This window comes from Schistocerca cancellata, chromosome 7 (genome assembly GCF_023864275.1).
Source record: "Schistocerca cancellata isolate TAMUIC-IGC-003103 chromosome 7, iqSchCanc2.1, whole genome shotgun sequence".
Classification (NCBI taxonomy): domain Eukaryota; kingdom Metazoa; phylum Arthropoda; class Insecta; order Orthoptera; family Acrididae; genus Schistocerca; species Schistocerca cancellata.
The window spans coordinates 185895835-185915388 of NC_064632.1; the positions used below are offsets into that span (position 1 = coordinate 185895835).

The following is a 19554-nucleotide window of genomic DNA, read 5'->3' on the forward strand; positions in this document are numbered from 1 at the left end:
AAGGATATTGCTTTCAAAAAGGAGAATCTTGGACGGTGCTACCTAATCAGTTCTCTTACAGGAAGAGTTTCCCTTTTGGTCATTGCTAATCCTTTTGGAATGAATGTTGCATGTGAATTCGAGTATCCCTGTCCCTTCTACTCTTCCCATTGTGGGCCGCGTAGAAGATCAACGACAGAGGGGACCGCATAGAAGACCGACTACAACTGTGGACGTCGGGGACATGCAAGACCCGGGGGAGTTTAGCACCGCAAGATATATTGTCCTAGAAGCAAGATTGTAAAACGCAAATTCACGTTATTTATTGTAAAACGTTTTTTTTTTTTTTTTTTTTTGCTAGAGGCACAAACTACTCTTCTCCAAATCGTGGTACTAATTAGGCCCTATCTTTCCTTTAGAGATAAATTTCAAAATTATTTTTGTTCTTCTATAGGCTTTCCTATCTTCTATGTACCGTAGGCTGGGGGTCTAAGCTTAAGAGGTTTTCCAAGGTTTCCCTGCTTAAGAAAGTTCCCGAATGGGTAGACCCTGACATACGTTCATGAAAGATCATCTTCCTTGGTTGTGCACAGCAAACATAACACCTAGATGCACGTAAAAGTAATACAGCCGCGGTACCGGTCTCTTCATTTCTTCTGTCTTCAACATTTCTTTTCTTCGTCTAGTTCAAACACAATATTCTTTTTCAGTCGGAGGACTGACAATCATCACTTCCGGGTTATCCACGCTAATAGATAGCTCGCGAAGTGTGTTCGGTGAATAAAAATTGACCTCACAAACTTCGCTCGCTGCGAGGGGCATTGTAATCTCCCCACGGAAAATTACCCTCTACCACGCAATAATTAATAATGGTCAATCAAATCATCCACATTTATTTACGTATGAAAAGTATCTGAGCAGATTTTCTAGTAATATATGCGCCGACAGCTCGTCGACGCCAAGGTATTTTTCGAGTACGTTTATTCTTTGGAACAACAGAGGTACACAGGTGTATGCTCCATGATCATTATAGTTATGGAAAGGGAGATAGAAAGAGAGAGAAAGGAACAGCTTCGGAAAGTATCGGTTGGAAGATTTTCGTATTGCAAAAGGAGATTTATTTACTCTTCTTCGCGATAAAGCGAGGCAGGAAAGTTTGTGCCGCTAGCGGGGTAGACAAAGAGAAAGAAGGACTTGTAAAAGTAAATTTCATGAGACTAAAAATCCACGGAAACGGAACATGTACGGAAATGGATTCAATATACAATTTTCCTCAGAAATAAGGTTTGTGACAATTTCATTTTAGAGTGAATGACGAATGCGTTCTCTGTCTGAATTGTTGATGATTGTCTGGGGCCTGTAATTAATTGGGAAGTTTCAGCTGTGACGAAGAGAGCCTGCAATCTCTGAGTTTTATTGAAATCGTCCAAAAAGGCTTCGTCCACATCTGAAATTTTAGATCTGTCGTAAACTGAACGAAGTGTTCAAAACGATCGATTTTTTCCCAACTGAATAACGTATGTGAAGATCTTTTCTAGCAAGCCAGTCGCTGAATATTAAGAAGAAGGGCTCCACTAGAGATTTTAATAGGCTGATTTCATGTAACTTAAGACTTTCAGCAAAATCGATTTAAGTAGTAAGGGCATTCATTAGACTAGGTCCCCGGTTAACATACAATACAATACATACAAATCCAACCAACGTTGCCTCGGTTTGCGAAAAGATCGTTTACCTTCGACTTTCAATGAAAACCTGCGTTTTGCTGTGTGTTCGAAGTACGTGTTCACACCGCAGTAGCCGGCCGGTGTGGCCGAGCGGTTCTAGGCGCTTCAGTCTGGAACCGCGCGACCGCAACGGTCGCAGGTTCGAATCGTTCCTCGGGCATGGATGTGTGTGATGTCCTTAGGTTAGTTAGGTTTAAGTAGTTATAAGTTCTAGGGGACTGATGACCTCAGATGTTGAGTCCCATAGTGCTCAAAACCATTTTTGCACCACACCGCAGTAGACAGCTTTTCCTCATCCTCTCGACGCCAGGTGTCACTCCGAACCGCTTGCAAATTCCGTCACTGGTCGCATGACCACGAACTTTCAGGACAGGTGTTCACCGAAACATTTTGCTTTCCATTACAGCAGGTCGCCCTGTTTCTTTTGTTGCGGGGCAACATTCTGCACCATACAAGGCAACTGGGAGGAATACAGAGCGGTATATATTCGATTTGAGTATGTCCGGGATCTTCTTATAACAGAGCACTCTAGTCTTTGCCTGCCATTTAAGCCACGCACTGCCAACGCAGTATGTGATTTCAGAAACGAGAGAACCGTGAAATAATAAACTGCGTTAACAAAGCATGGCATCAATTCCGGACTTGGACTGGTGTGCTTTATGATAAGAAGATCCCGGACCGACTCTAAGTGTATAGTAACACAATTAAACCTACATCTATATCTGCATTGATACTCTGCAAACGACATTTGAGTGCCTGGCAGATGGTTCATCGAAGCACCTGAGGGTATAAAACTGCCGGCCGGTGTGGCCGAGCGGTTCTAGGCGCTTCAGTCTGGAAGCGCGCGACCGCTACGGTCGCAGGGAATCCTGCCTCTGGCATGGACGTGTGTGATGTCATTAGGTTAGTTAGGTTTAAGTGGTTCTAAGTTCTAGGGGACTGATAACCTCAGATCTTAAGTCCCATAGTGCTCAGAGCCATTTGAACCATTTTTTTTTTTTTTTTTTTTTTTTTTTGAGTCCCATAGTGCTCAGAGCCATTTGAACCATTTGAGGGCATAAAAGGCATAGCTAACAAGCACCAATTAGTGAAAACAGAGGGCTTTAGGCAATAGGAGCCCAGTATCAAGCCACTCATTTCACGCTATTCAGGCATTAGCGGCATTACGGAATACTGCTGTAGTTCGTATCCCGCTGGAATCACACATACTCGTATCGCAGTCCAGAGCTGGGTTAACCAACCGCTGGTCTGGTACACTGGCCAGCCAGAATGTGGTTTTTAAGCGGCTTCTAACAATCGTATAGGGAAATGCTAGGCTGGTGCCAACATCCGCTTCATAACATACGACACACAAACAGTTTAATTACAGGCACAATCATACACAGGGCAAAGTTAACGCGATTCACAGACCGGTGGCTCTTACTACGTATCTCCTCTAGGGAAACTGACGACTGTGGTGGCCGGAAGAGAACCCAGCCACAGAGCAGAGATCATGAGAACGCTGCTGCAAATGAACGTCATACTCTGGGAGAACTGCTTGGAGGTTGGAGGGAAAGCTGTCGTTAAAAGCAGTGTCCGAAGAAGTAGTTGTCTCGAGTGGTAAAAAAACGATAGTACACCACAAAAAAGAAGGAGAAACATGGTCGACAGTGCGAAAAAGGTCAGAACACAAAATTATGCTTATATGTCGGTAATAAAGTGGTAGTGCGACCTCCAGACCAGATGAGAGGAAATGCAGATCAGCAAATCGTAAGTAATTACTTTTTTACATAAATAATCGCGACATGAACTGTTTGATAACCTAAAAATACCAGAACTGTATTGTTATAGATCACACTGGCGATGTCCGAGAACAAGGAAAAAGCAAAACACATCTGGGAAAAATAAATTAAGTGGCAGCAGGAAAAGGGAGTTTTATTTACAGAACGTTTTCGTCATTTCCAGCATGGGGCTGGGTTTACATCTGGAGAATGCCAAAAGAAGCCTACAATCCTGACTGCTTCATTCCAACGGTTAAGCGTGGAGGTGGAAGCGTGATAGTGTGGGCAGCCATATCGTGGTAGTCTGCTGGTCCCATCATTACTCTCAAAGGCTGTGTTACAGCCAACGATTATGTGAACATTTTAGGTGATAAGGAGCACCCTATGATTCAAATATTGTCCCCAATTGTTTCAGGATGATAATGCACTCATTCATACAGCCAGGGCAGTACAATAGTGATATGAGGCGCATGCAACTGAACTGCAGCGTCTTCCTTGGTCAGTACACTCTCCGGATTTGAATCTCATTGAACCCTTGTGGCGGTATTGAAGTGCGCAGACCCCAGAGCAGATTTCCGCCTCCCTTGTCACTACAGGATTTAGAAGAGGTTCTGATCGAAGAGTAGCATAACATTCCACTAGAGATTATACAATGATTATACGCCAGTATTACAAGAAGAATCGCAGCTGTATTACGAGCAAATGAAAGTCCAACCGTTCCCAATTAAATATGTATATATGAAGATGGTATCTGTTCTTTCGGACATGTCCGAAAGAACAGATACCATCGGTGGCCATGCAGTTTATTAGAATTAAAATGAAATGAATACCCCTAGCTGCATACAGGCGTTGATATAAGTCGACGGGGACAGTTGAAAATGTGTGCCCTGACCGGGACTCGAACCCAGGATCTCCTGCTCACATGGCAGACACTCTATCCATCTGAGCCACCGAGGAAACAGAGGATAGTGCGCCTGCAGGGACATGTCTCTAGCAGGCCTCCCGTGTGGCCGACATTCCCAACCTTTTGTCCCGCACTATATTCATAGTGCCCCTGCCCATTATACTCATTACTCGCGGCTTTTTGCCGATTCCCGTAAGAGTTAGGGCACTGTTTTGTGCATCCGTACAGAAGAAGATGGTCAACTATATATATACACTCCTGGAAATGGAAAAAAGAACACATTGACACCGGTGTGTCAGACCCACCATACTTGCTCCGGACACTGCGAGAGGGCTGTACAAGCAATGATCACACGCACGGCACAGCGGACACACCAGGAACCGCGGTGTTGGCCGTCGAATTGCGCTAGCTGCGCAGCATTTGTGCACCGCCGCCGTCAGTGTCAGCCAGTTTGCCGTGGCATACGGAGCTCCATCGCAGTCTTTAACACTGGTAGCATGCCGCGACAGCGTGGACGTGAACCGTATGTGCAGTTGACGGACTTTGAGCGAGGGCGTATAGTGGGCATGCGGGAGGCCGGGTGGACGTACCGCCGAATTGCTCAACACGTGGGGCGTGAGGTCTCCACAGTACATCGATGTTGTCGCCAGTGGTCGGCGGAAGGTGCACGTGCCCGTCGACCTGGGACCGGACCGCAGCGACGTACGGATGCACGCCAAGACCGTTGGATCCTACGCAGTGCCGTAGGGGACCGCACCGCCACTTCCCAGCAAATTAGGGACACTGTTGCTCCTGGGGTATCGGCGAGGACCATTCGCAACCGTCTCCATGAAGCTGGGCTACGGTCCCGCACACCGTTAGGCCGTCTTCCGCTCACGCCCCAACATCGTGCAGCCCGCCTCCAGTGGTGTCGCGACAGGCGTGAATGGAGGGACGAATGGAGACGTGTCGTCTTCAGCGATGAGAGTCGCTTCTGCCTTGGTGCCAATGATGGTCGTATGCGTGTTTGGCGCCGTGCAGGTGAGCGCCCCAATCAGGACTGCATACGACCGAGGCACACAGGGCCAACACCCGGCATCATGGTGTGGGGAGCGATCTCCTACACTGGCCGTACACCACTGGTGATCGTCGAGGGGACACTGAATAGTGCACGGTACATCCAAACCGTCATCGAACCCATCGTTCTACCATTCCTAGACCGGCAAGGGAACTTGCTGTTCCAACAGGACAATGCACGTCCGCATGTATCCCGTGCCACCCAACGTGCTCTAGAAGGTGTAAGTCAACTACCCTGGCCAGCAAGATCTCCGGATCTGTCCCCCATTGAGCATGTTTGGGACTGGATGAAGCGTCGTCTCACGCGGTCTGCACGTCCAGCACGAACGCTGGTCCAACTGAGGCGCCAGGTGGAAATGGCATGGCAAGCCGTTCCACAGGACTACATCCAGCATCTCTACGATCGTCTCCACGGGAGAATAACAGCCTGCATTGCTGCGAAAGGTGGATATACGCTGTACTAGTGCCGACATTGTGCATGCTCTGTTGCCTGTGTCTATGTGCCTGTGGTTCTGTCAGTGTGATCATGTGATGTATCTGACCCCAGGAATGTGTCAATAAAGTTTCCCCTTCCTGGAACAATGAATCCACGGTGTTCTTATTTCAATCTCCAGGAGTGTATATATATATATATATATATATATATATATATATATATATATATATATATATATATATATATAAGGTTTACTGGCCTTTTGACCATCTTCTTCTGTGTGGATGCACAGAACAGTGCCCGAACTCTTACAAGAAACGGCAAAAAGCCGCGAGTGATGAGTAGACCTATAATGGGCAGGGGCACTATGATATAGTGTGGGACAAAAAATTGGGAATGTGGGTCTGACGGGAGGCATGCCAGAGATAAGTCCCTGCAGTCGCACTATCCCCTGTGTCCTTGGTGGCTCAGATGGTTGGCTCTGAGCACTATGGGACTTAACATCTGTGGTCATCAGTCCCCTAGAACTTAGAGCTACTTAAACCTAACTAACCTAAGGACATCACACACATCCATGCCCGAGGCAGGATTCGAACCTGCGACCGTAGCAGTCGCGCGGTTCCGAACTGAAGCGCCTAGAACCGCTTGGCCACCCCGGCCGGCTGGCTCAGATGGATAGTGTGTCTGCCATGTAAGCAGGAGATCCCGGGTTTGAGTGCCGGTCGGGGCACACATTTTCAACTGTCGCCGTTGACTTATATCAACGTCTGTATGCAGCTAGGGGTATTCATGTAATTGTAATTCCCAATTAAGTACAGGTGTCCACATTATTTTGCCTATTCGCTGTACAATGGCTACATTCCTGCAAGTCTTTTTGCAGTATCGCAGAACGAATATCCAGCCTCTCCTAGACCTGTTGCAAGACCTCATTCGAGCTCAATGAGCTGATGATAATGGCGCCTTCGTCGTCTTGAAGGCTTTCAGGACTAAAATCATCTCAGAACGTCCGATCTCAAAGGTAAGTAACGCTTGCTATCGTTAAGCGCGCTTTTAAAACAAACCTGGTTTGCATCCTCATAGGATCGCTACCAGTGGCACTCTTATGCGACTGGCATGATATTTGAATAGACGACATCTTTCATACGAAAAAACACGCCTATCAACTTTCATTTAACTCCCACAACTCCTTCTTGGTGCTGACTTTTTCCGTCCGTGTATATATGAAACTCTCCGCCGACGTCTACAGTCATGTTTCAAACCGGCGGTCGGCACTCACGCGCCCGGCTCCACCCGGGCGTAACATCCAGCTCTGCACCCTCGAAGACCGCATTCCAGCCCCAGAGTTCGTCCGCCGTGGGCGGAGAAAGGAACGGGGGTAGGGGGTGTCTGCTATCCTCAGCATTGGAGCAACGGTCCGGCGTGCATTCGACGCAGTCTCCGCTTTCCCTCCTGCTGTACAGCCTCACCAAAGCACGGTTCCTCTTCCTCCTCAGTCGTTCCGACAACATGACACATAAATAGCAGATTCTGAAACTACTGGGCTGATGCATAAGCTCGTGGCGCTTTCCCGTAAGTTTAATAAACACAACAGATACAAATAACAGAGACTTGATTCATCGATAATATACACTACTGGCTATTAAAATTGCTACACCAAGAAGATATGCAGATGATAAACGGGTGTTCACTGGACAAATATATTATACTAGAACTGATATGTGATTACATTTTCACGCAGTTTGGGTGCAGAGATCCTGAGAAATCAGTACCCAGAACCACCACCTCTGGTCGTAATAATGGCATTGATATGCCTGGGCATTGAGTCAGAGCTTGGATGGCGTGTACAGGTATAGCTGCCCATCCAGCTTCAACACTATACCACAGTTCATCAAGATTAGTGATTGGCGTATTGTGACGAGCCAGTTGCTCGTCCACCATTGACCAGACGTTTTCAATAGGTGATAGGCCTGGAGAATGTGCTGGCCAGGGCAGCAGTCGAACATTTTCTGTATCCAGAAAGGCCCGTACAAGACCTGAAACACGCGGTCGTGCATTATCCTGCTGAAATGTAGGGTTTCGCAGGGATCGAATGAAGGATAGAGACACGGGTCGTAACGGATCTGAAATATAACGTCCACTGTTCAAAGTGCCGTCAATGCGAACAAGAGGTGACCGAGACGTGTAACCAGTGGCACCACATACCATCACGCCGGGTGATAACGCCAGTATGGCGATGACGAATACACGCTTCCAACGTGCGTTCACCGCTATGTCGCCAAACACGGATGCGACCATCGTGATGCTGTAAACATAACATGGATTCATGCGGAAAAATGACGTTTTGCCGTTCGTGCACCCAGATTCGTCGCTGAGTACACCATCGCAGGCGCTCCTGTCTGTGATGCAGTATCAAGAGTAACCGCAGCCATGGTCTCCGAGTTGATAGCTCATGCTGCTGCAAACGTCGTCGAACTGTTCGTGCAGATGGTTGTTGTCTTGCAAACGTCCCCATCTGTGCCGGCCGAAGTGGCCGTGTGGTTCTAGGCGCTGCAGTCTGGAACCGCGAGACTGCTACGGTCGCAGGTTCGAATCCTGCCTCGGGCATGGATGTGTGTGATGTCCTTAGGTTAGTTAGGTTTAACTAGTTCTAAGTTCTAGGGGACTAATGACCTCAGAAGTTGAGTCCCATAGTGCTCAGAGCCATTTGAACCATTTCGTCCCCATCTGTTGACTCAGGGATCGAGACGTGGCTGCACGATCCGTTACAGCCATGCGGATAAGATGCCTGTCATCCGGACTGCTAGTGATACGAGGCCGTTGGGATCCAGCACGGCGTTCCGTATTACCCTCCTGAACCCACCGATTCCATATTCTGCTAACAATCATTGGATCTCGACCAACGCCAGCAGCAATGTCGCGATACGATAAACCGCAATCACGATAGGCTACAATCCGACCTTTAGCAAAGTCTTAAATGTGATGGTACGCATTTCTCCTCCTTACACGAGGCATCACAACAACGCTTCACCAGACAACGCCGGTCAACTGTCGTTTGTGTATGAGAAATCGGTTGGAAACTTTCCTCATGTCAGCACGTTGTAGGTGTCGCCACCGGCGCCAGCCTTGTGTGAATGCTCTGAAAAGCTAATCATTTGCATTTCACAGCATCTTCTTCCTGTCGGTTAAATTTCGCGTCTGTAGCACGTCATCTTCGTGGTGTAGCAATTTTAATGGCCAGTAGTGTATTCTCTTCATTATTTACAGTAGTCTGCCAAAGCTGGGGTAAGTTTTCGATTTCGTGACTGTAGATATCAAATGGTTTTGAGGCGAAGGACTCGTCGAGTTATGTTCGGAGCGCATTTTCATACGGAAAGGAAGTTCCTTGAAAGTTTTCGATAGAGAGCGAAAAGGGGAAAAATCTGAAGGCGCAAGATCGATTCAATTAAGTGGGTGGGGAATGACCTCCCAACCTAGCTCCTGTATCGTATTTTTTTTTGTCAGTCCACCAGATTGCGGGCGGACGTTAGCGCGGAGTAGCATCACTTCACGCAGTCTTCCTGGTCGTTGCTCTTGGATTGAGTCTGCTAGACGTGTCAGTTGTTGACGACAAATGTCAGCAGTGATTATTAGACCTCGGGGAAGCAATTTGTAGTACACCACACCGTCGCTGTACCACCTGATACAATAGCTTCATATTTAACAATTAAATAACAGAATGATCCGTACCTGAAGACTGGAAAATTGCTCAAGGCACACCAATACCCAAAAAGGGAAGTAGGAGTAATCCGTTGAATTACAGGCCCATATCAGTAATGTCGATTTGCAGTAGGGTTTTGGAACTTATACTGTAATCGAACATTATAAAACTGTAAATGTCGTGTGACTAGGGCCTCCCGTCGGGTAGACCGTTCGCCGAGTGCAAGTCTTTCGATCTGACGTCACTTCGGCGACTTGCGCGTTGATGGAGATGAAATGGACAGCACAACACCCAGTCCCTGAGCGGAGAAAATATCCGACCCAGCCGGGAATCGAACCCCGGCCCTTAGGATTGACATTCTGTCGCGCTGACCTCTCAGCTACCGGGGGCGAACATCAAACATTATGAAGTACCTCGAAGAAAACGAATTATTGACACGTAGTCAGCACGGATTCAGAAAATATCGTTCTTTCGAAACACGACTAGCTCTTTATACTCAAGAAGTAATGAGTGCTATCGACAAGGGATGTCAAATTGATTCCATATTTTTAGATTGACACCGTTCCCCACAAGCGTCTTCTAACCCAACTGCATGCCTATGGAATATCGCCTCAGTTGTGCGACTGGATTCGTGGTTTCCTAAGGTCACAGTTCGCAGTAATAGACGGAGAGTCATCAAGTAAAACAGAAATAATATCCGGCTTTCCCCAAGGAAGTGTTATAGGCCCTCTATTGTTCCTGATCTATGTTAACGACATAGGAGACAATCTAAGCAGCCGTCTTAGATTGTTTGCAGATGATGCTGTGATTTACCATCTTGTAAAGTCATTAGATGACCAAAACGAATTGCAAAATGATTTAGATAAGATATCTGTCTGGTACGAAAAGTGGCAATTGACCCTGACTCAAGAAAAGTGTGATGCTATTCACATAAGTACTAAAAGAAATTCGCTAATTTCGATTACGCGATAAGTCACAAAAATTTCAAGGCTGTAAATTCAACTAAATACTTAGAGGTTACTATTACAAATATCCTAAATTCGAACGATCACACAGATAATGTTGTGGGTAGAGTAAACCAAAGAGAGCGATTCATAGTCAGAGCACTTAGAAGGTGCAACAGGTCTACTAAAGAGACTGCTTATCCCAAGCTTGTCAGCACCATTCTGGAGTATTGCTGTGCGGTGTAGAATCCGCATCAGATGGGACTGACAGATGACATCGAAAAGGTACAAAGAAGGGCAACTCGTTTTGTATTATCGCGAAGTAGGGAAGATAGTGCCACAGACATGATTCGTGAATTGGAGTGGCAATCATTAAAACAAAGGCGTTTTTCGTTGCGAGGGAATCTTCTCATGAAATTTCAATCACCAGTTTTCTCCGACGATTGCTGGAATATTCTGTTGGCACCCACCTACATAGGAAGAAATGATCATCACGATAAAATAAGAGAAATCAGGGCTCGCACAGAAAAATGTAAGTGCTCGTTTCTCCCGGGCGCCGTTCGAGAGTGGAACGGTAGAGATACAGCTAGGTGGTTCAAAATGGTTCAAATGGCTCTGAGCGCTATGGGACTTAACATCGAAGATCATCAGTCCCCTAGAACTTAGAACTACTTAAACCTAACTAACCTAAGGACATCACACACATCCATGCCCGAGGCAGGATTTGAACCTGCGACCGTAGCAGTCACGCGGTTCCGGACGGAAGCGCCTAGAACCGCTCGGCCACCGCGGCCGGCTTCAAGGTGGTTCATTGAATCCTCTGCCAGGCATTTTATTGTGAATAGCAAAGTAATCACGTATGTGTAGACGTGGATGTAGATGTAATGCATAACATTATCTTTTATGGATGCATCCAGTCTTCGTACGGATAGTTGCTGCTTTCTTTGAGCTCAACCATTCCTCTTTCTTTCCTTATGTTAGTCTAAAGACACCATTCCTCACCACCAGTACCGATAATGGATAGCTTGATAGGAAATGGTCGATGTTGTTCACGACCCAGTTGATGAGCAAGCAGAGAAGCACATACGGCCACTTGCTTAGAGCGTGTGATACCCATACGCTCGAGTGGTTTTGGCATAGAGCATGTGATACCCACATACCCGGTCTTTGGACCTTCCTCACTGCATGAAAATGTCGCACGATGCTGGAATAACCACAGTTCCTCACATCTTCCAGTTCTCGAGTGCAGTGACGTGGATCATTGTGGATTAATGTGTTCAAACGATTTTCGTGAAACCCCAAATGTCTTCCTGAACGTGTAGAGTCACTAATGTCAAAACGATCCTCCTTAAAACGAGAAAACCATTTTCTTGCCGTACTCTGTCCAATGGCATTATCCCCATACACGGCGCTCCTGTCACCCCACTGCTGAACTCAAACAGAAAAATGTGTCGGAAATGTTCCGATTTCTCCACTTGGCGCTCCAGTTTCTAGCATCCACAGCTCCAATCACTAACTCCAAATGACAAAAGTGCGGTATGTAAACTCAAATAGCAACAGTGAACCACAAATAAAAACTGACAACGATAAATAAACCCATTGCAACCGGAATACCCACAAGCAAAACGAAAACGCTATGAACTTATGAACCAACATAGTCATATCAACAATATTCTCTAACTTATAATATCTGTTGTGTCATTGATCTCTGCGAGCTGTTATATTTATGGGACTGCAATAACAACAAGAACCTGGTCAGCAACGATAGGCGGAAGTTCTCTCTTATTTGTTGCATTTAAGTTACCAATACTGTGAGCAGCTGTCTCTGTCACGCGGGAAGATTCGACATACAGTTGTGAATTTGAAGGTGTGACAGCTTACAGTAAGAAGTCAATATGTCTGGTAATTCAACGCAGAGGTTTAGGGAAAATAATTTGTTTTCCCAGTCGCTTCAATATATCCCCCATATTAAGGACTTAGGGAGCCTGACGCCGGAAATCAAGTTATTCAAGAAAACTAAAATTACAAGTAAAGAAGCTGTAAGAAATTTCAGCCCAAACACTTACAGAAGAGTAGTTTGGATGTGTGACTATAATATCAGAAACAAATTGTATTATTTCCGTGTTTTTGTTTGAATGAGAGAGAGAGAGAGAGAACATGCTGGATGCGAAAAAACTTGGAGGCTAAGAGACGTTGACGATCTCGTACATTAAACACGGAAGATCAAAGAAACATGAGCGGTACACATCACATGTTGCACTGCTAGAGTACAATCTTTTAGGGAGACAGAATATTAGACCACAACTGGATGTTGGTTATAGGCAGTCAACTGTAAGACACAATGATCAGATCTACAAATATTGTTACGTTTACTCTAAAACTGTGGACTGTATTAAATTTTATTGTACTTTTGAGCTTGCATTTCGTGTGTACATGAGGTTTATCATTACCGAATAAGAAAATAAATTGCTGCCACTGATTTTGTATCAGTTATCGTCGATGACATAACCGATATTTCAACAATTTCGCAGTTTGCCATGGTTATCAGATACGTCTTGTCTAAGAGAAAATTTGTAGAAAGGTTTTAGACGATCCGCAGTCGTCATGAACATGATGCAAAAACGTTAGCACAATGGCTTAAAGAAACGTTACTATAAATCATGGGCAATTCAGATAAAGCTATTATTTTTCAGAGCTACGAGAGTGCAGCTGTCGCGTGCGGTCGTCGTCCAGGTGTACAGGCTCTTCTGAGAGAACATCTTAGACATGACTATCTACTCGTTGTTATGCTTTACATTTAAGCTGATTTCAGTTCAAAGAACGATTCTGAATATGGAATTCAGGGTTTTTTGGCTTTTGCTGACCTTTGTGAGATTCTTACTTCTTTTTTTCCCACAGTTCTTCACAGCAAACAGCGATGCTAATGGACATAATGAACAGGAAAGTCGCCGTAGTTCACAAAACGAGATGGAAGTTTTAATTGAGAACTGAGATAGTTCTGTACGAAAATAGAGATTCTCTTGTAGAATGGCTGGAGTACATTCAGATTAAATCTCGACAAACTGCAACAATTACTCAAAAAAGAGGGCTGCGCCCGAAGTAAATTTTGGTTGTATTTTCTAATATTATTCCACACGTTGAGATATTGTACAGTAAATACTAAAAATGCGCGGTTGGTCCATTGACCGTACAACAGAGGGGAGAACATTTCAGAAATGCCATACAGCACATACGAGACAGCATTATTGACACGATTTATATGTGCAGAAAACTGCTGGATCCTGCGAAGATAGAGAGACATGGAAACGAATTGCAAAACCTGTTGTTAGCAAAAGAAGTGTGTGATACAATAATGGCTCAGGTTGTTGAACACTTTGACTTCACAGGGAATCTCGTCATGCAAACTTATTTATTTCTGAAAAGATTACTTCGTATATAAGTCAATTTCCACAAACGTTGTCGCAGACGTCTTACATATCCCTTCGTTGATGTAAATAAGCTGAGAATAGAAAAATGTTCAAATGTGTGTGAATTCCTAAAGGACCAAACTGCTGAGGTCATCGGTCCCTAGACTTATACACTACTTTAAACTAAGAACAACACACACACACACACACACACACACACACACACACACACACACACACACACACACACACATATGCCCGAGGGAGGACTGGAACCTCCGGCGGGAGGGGCCGCGCAATCCGTGACATGGCGCCTCAAACCGCGTGGCCACTCCCGCGGCTGAGAACAGAACTTCAGATAGTAAACACGAGGAGTGAGTTTGTAACTCTCACAGGTGCTGTTCTGCTTCTGCATTTCGCGTTCTAAAATAATTTGCAGAAGCCTTTTAGTGATAAAATGAAAGTCGAGAAACCGATCTTTACATTACCGACACCGCTGACAGTGTATGACGCAGAGCGATCTTTCTCTGCTCTATAGAGAACATAATCTTTCTACGAGGTACCACAGCTAACGACAGATGCAGTGCTCTCTGTCGAGAGAGATTTCGTACACAGCATCGTAGGCTCCAGTGAAAGCTTCATTGACAAAGCCTCTGCTCTTAAGAAGCAGAGAACGGATTTTTCATACAAACATTCATCGTAAGGTAAGCGCGTTTCCGTATAGCAATTACATTACTGTTCATTTTTAGCCTTTTTATGTTAGTTCAACCTTTGCATTCCATCTTCCAGTGAACCCCTAGGACAGTGATTCCCGAACTTTTTCTCATGCGGACCACTTTGAGAATCTTGGCACACTTTCATGGAATACCTTGTCTTAGTTTGAAGGTTACTAAATTTTTTAAAAATTGGGAAAACTTGTGTTATTCAGTGATTAGGCCTACTTCAATTTTAAATCATAAATAATAACATATAAATCACAATAAAATTTTAAAAAATAATTTCGTCAAAATGTCGAAAAAGTTGTATTAATTGTTTTTGCAGAGCACTTGTTCACTTCCCGCGAAACACGCAGTTTGGGACATTCTTCCCTAGCAAAAACTCCACGAACCGTCAAGGTGCCATTCATCTCACCAAATAGAAATTTGGTCTAAGTGTCCTCCTACAGTCGCTTATAGACGACCCCTTCCCGTACACCACATCGCCATCACCAAACAGCGGCCGGCCACTGTGACCGAGCGGCTGTAGGCGCTTTAGTCCGAACCGCGCGCCTGCTACGGTCGCAGGATCGAATCCTGCCTCGGGCATGGATGTGTGTGTTGTTCTTAGGTTAGTTTGGTTTAAGCAGTTCTAAGTCTACGGGACTGATGACCTCAGATGTTAAGCCTCATAGTGCTTAGAGCCATTTGAACCATTTGAACCGAACAGCTGCAGATTGCTGCTCACCCGTCCTCCAGATCATTTATGTACAAGAAAATAATAGCAATCCTGTCACACTTCCCAGCGGCACTCCTGCCAATACCCTTGTCTCTGATGAACTTTAGCCGTTGAGGATAATGTGCTGGATTCCATTACTTAAGAAGTCTTTGAGCCACTCACATATCTGGGAACCTAATCCGTATGTCCGTACCTTCGTCAACAGTCTGCAGTGGAACACCGTGTCAAATGCTTTCCAGAAATCTTGAAATACGAGTATGTAATCTGCCTGTTGCTGTTCATCTATAGATCACAGTATACATACGAGAAAAGGGCAAAATGGGATTCACATGAGTGACGCTTTCAAAAACCGTGCTGGTTCGTAAACATAAGCTTTTCGATCTCTAGAAAATCTATTACATTCGAACTCAGAATATGTTCAAGATGTTCTACAGGATGTAATTCTCGAACACCGATAATTTGGATTACTGTCTCTTAAAAGGCAAGTTGTGGTGGTTCAATTGCTCTCAGAAAAAGTTTTCTACTGGACTTTTTCTGTTTTTACTGGGTGTTTCAAAATTTTGCGTTTTTCTGTGCCACCCTGTAATATTTTTCCCTTGCTGTACGTAACAAGAGCATCATATGATTATAAATTTAGAACAAAAAAATGGTTCAAATGGCTCTGAGAACTATGGGACCTAACAGCTGAGGTCATCAGTCCCCTAGAACGACTTAAACCTAAGGACATCACACACATCCATTCCCGAGGCAGGATTCGAACCTGCGACCGCGACCGTAGCGGTCGCGTGGTTCCAGACTGAGGCGCCTAGAACCGCTCGACCACACCGGCCGGCTTTAGAACACAATACATATCTTGGCTCTTTACATGGATTATGCCCAGTTCGGCGATACATTTGGTGCAAATACATTAGATATCAAGAATCAGAGAAACCACGAAATACAACCAGTCTACCATCATCTGGACATTATAGACATCATAAAGTTATTTTTCAGTGCTGTGTCTGAGACTGAGTTATGGAAGAAATCTCTTCATGGTTGTACAGAGAATCGGATTGAGAGAGCGAACAATGGTGATTTGCACCATAATTTTGGTTCTAAAAACCATGACGCTTCTTTTCACTAGTTGTAACAGTTGACATATAATCTGTGGAATTAATTAAAAGTTTGAATGGCGGGTTTTTTCAACCAACAAGTTGCGACAAATGTGTGTCAGAAAATTTTTAGACACTAAATTAAGATTACTCAGAGTTACGATAGGTCATTTTAAAGAGGTGATAATAATTTCTTGTGGCTCAGTGGCCTAATGCGAGTCTTCTATTGTACACCACTTCGGCGACTTGCGTGTCCCTAACCTACCCCAGTTATCCAAACGGGGAAAGGGGAACTGCAGTCTAACGTGGAGTCCGAACCAAGTGTCACGTGTCGTTTCTGGCAGTCCCTCACGTCGTTAACAACTGAAAGCTATGTTAAAACGAAGACTGAAAAATCCGTGTCCATCCCGCGACCTCTCGGTTTCCGGGTACACGCTTTGCCGTATTTTTTATTTTTATTTTCCATAACAGTAAATTATTGAGTAATCTACATGTACTAAATCAAATGGCTCTGAGCACTATGGTACTTAACATCTGAGGTCACCAGTCCCCTAGAACTTAGAACTACTTAAACCTAACTAACCTAAGGACATCACACACATCCATGTCCGAGGCAGGAGTCGAATCTGCGACCGTAGCGGTCGCGCGGTTCCAGACTGAAGCGCCTAGTACCGCTCGGCCACACAGGCCGGCAGTCGACATGTACTGATAACTTACATTGCCATAAAGATAATAAACATGGGTATAACACGGCTTCTATAACAGAAAATAGAATTAATTAGAAATAGCGCGCCGGCCGGGGTGGCCGAGCGGTTCTAGGCGCTACAGTCTGGAACCGTACGACCGCTACGGCCGCAGGTTCGAATCCTGCCTCCGGCATGGATGTGTGTGATGTCCTTAGGTTAGTTAGGTTTAAGTAGTTCTAAGTTCTAGGGGACTGATGACCTCAGAAGTTAGGTCCCATAGTGCTCAGAGCCATTTGAACCATTTTGAGAAATAGCGCTAAACAAGAAAGAATATTCGTGCAAACAGGAAATACCCCTCGCTTCTCCATCACTGAAATGTGTCCTCACAACGTAGTAGCTCTTTTGTTTTGTCTTGATACGGCATTCACAACCACACATACGTGCACACACACATTCAATATTTTTTTTTTTTTTTTTTTAGTCCGGGGTGATATGTTACAATACAGCATCACCGGTCTATTGCGGTCTAACTGTGTTGGTGAGGCAGTATATTTCCACAGGGCAGTGACTGCGTCACTGCAATTCACTTTGGAGGTGTGGCGGTGGGACTTGTAGTCCAGTATCACCCTCTGACGGTGATAGTACTACATGAGTCAGGCAGAAAATTTTGCCTAACATGTTTTTTTTTTTAAAAAATGGACTTGTAGTCCGGGGTGATAGGTTACAATACAGCATCACCGGTCTATTGCGGTCTAACTGTGTTGGTGAGCCAGTAAATTTCCACGGTGAAGGTGTGGCGGTGGGACTTGTAGTCCCGTACCGTGGGTCGATGGGGTGATGTGGCTAATAAAAAGCAATCAGTCTAACAGTTTACCTGCGAGCGCCAGCAGCGCGGCGAGTAGTCGGCGGGCGGCCGGCATGTGTAGCGACTGGCGCCAATCCCGTGGCGCACTGACTTCACTCAGCCAGCGACGGTGCGCTAAGGTACCCCGTCCCCACTGGCGGCGCCTGTGGTGGGGGCACGGTCCGCGGCGCTGCGGTCGCGCACCCCTTTATCCGCAGGCACGCCGTAACATGACTGTGGTGAAATTCTATAACTCATCACGAGTTCTCAGTGAGATCTTCGCCATAAGCGAGCACCTCGAGTAAGTCTGAAAGAAATGTACTACTCACGATGTACAGTAAACATCGGTCCTAATAGCGAAAGCTGACACCGCCGGAAGTAACAGAAGAAGATAATAGAACCAAAACGAGTGGAGCAGCTTCAATAACTTAATGAAGGCAGGTCTCCGGTCCACAGCTTGTGAAATGCGGACAGCCATTTCTTAATTATGTGAACTGAGAAAAGGGGTAAACTTGTTGTTGTTGTGGTCTTCAGTCCAGAGACTGGTTTGATGCAGCTCTCCATGCTACTCTATCCTGTGCAAGCTTCTTCATCTCCCAGTACTTACTGCAACCTACATCCTTCTGAATCTGCTTAGTGTATTCATCTCTTGGTCTCCCTCTACGATTTTTACCCTCCACACCGCCCTCCAATGCTAAATTTGTAATCCCTTGATGCCTCAGAACATGTCCTACCAACCGGTCCCTTCTTCTTGTCAAGTTGTGCCACAAACTCCTCTTCTCCCCAATTCTATTCAATACCTCCTCATTAGTTATGTGATCTACCCATCTAATCTTCAGCATTCTTCTGTAGCAACACATTTCGAAAGCTTCTATTCTCGTCTTGTCCAAACTATTTATCGTCCATGTTTCACTTCCATACATGGCTACACTCCATACAAATACTTTCAGAAACGACTTCCTGACACTTAAATCTATACTCGATGTTAACAAATTTCTCTTCTTCAGAAACGCTTTCCTTGCCATAGCCAGTCTACATTTTATATCCTCTCTACTTCGACCATCATCAGTTATTTTGCTCCCCAAACTTAGGACGTGCGAAATGCCGGCAGAGAATTAGTCAGCCAGTTACCATTACCAGGGACACATCACGAGGAGACTGGCTGATGGCCTCCCATATCCGTGACCGAAATTATAACTAAAATAGCAATCAACAAACACATCATTGACAAACATTACAAGGTCAAAAATAAGTCGGCCGGTTTCTTCTTCAGTTCTTGGGACAAGAACTTACCTGAAGCTAACTCTTTTAATAAATGATAGAAGCTGTAGAAACGAACTAAGATTTGTATCACAGTCGGGACTCGTACCCGAATCTTCCTGCTTACTAGACAAAAATACTAACCATTGCACAACCGTAGCGCTATAGTCAGCATTGCTGCACGAACTACCCAATTTGAATGCCCTCCCCAACACAACTTCAGTTCATATCTTTAGCTTATTTTCTCCGTACATACAATGCGGACTATAGTGCCGCAGCGGCGTAATGGTTAGCTTTTCTGTCTAATAAACAGGAAGACCTGGGTTCGAATC

The 19554-nt window shown here is 45.2% G+C and overlaps 1 protein-coding gene across 1 annotated transcript in view; it reads right to left on the reverse strand.

The window, feature by feature from the left end:
• LOC126091964 (pancreatic triacylglycerol lipase-like) overlaps positions 1 to 18057 on the reverse strand; it is a 271059-nt gene extending 253002 nt beyond the window's left edge. The window contains exon 1 of the mRNA XM_049907315.1: positions 17993 to 18057. Within this exon, the coding sequence (XP_049763272.1) occupies positions 17993 to 18038 (46 nt within the window). The 5' untranslated portion in view covers positions 18039 to 18057. The remainder of the gene's footprint in view (positions 1 to 17992) is intronic.
• Positions 18058 to 19554: the final 1497 nt, after the last annotated feature.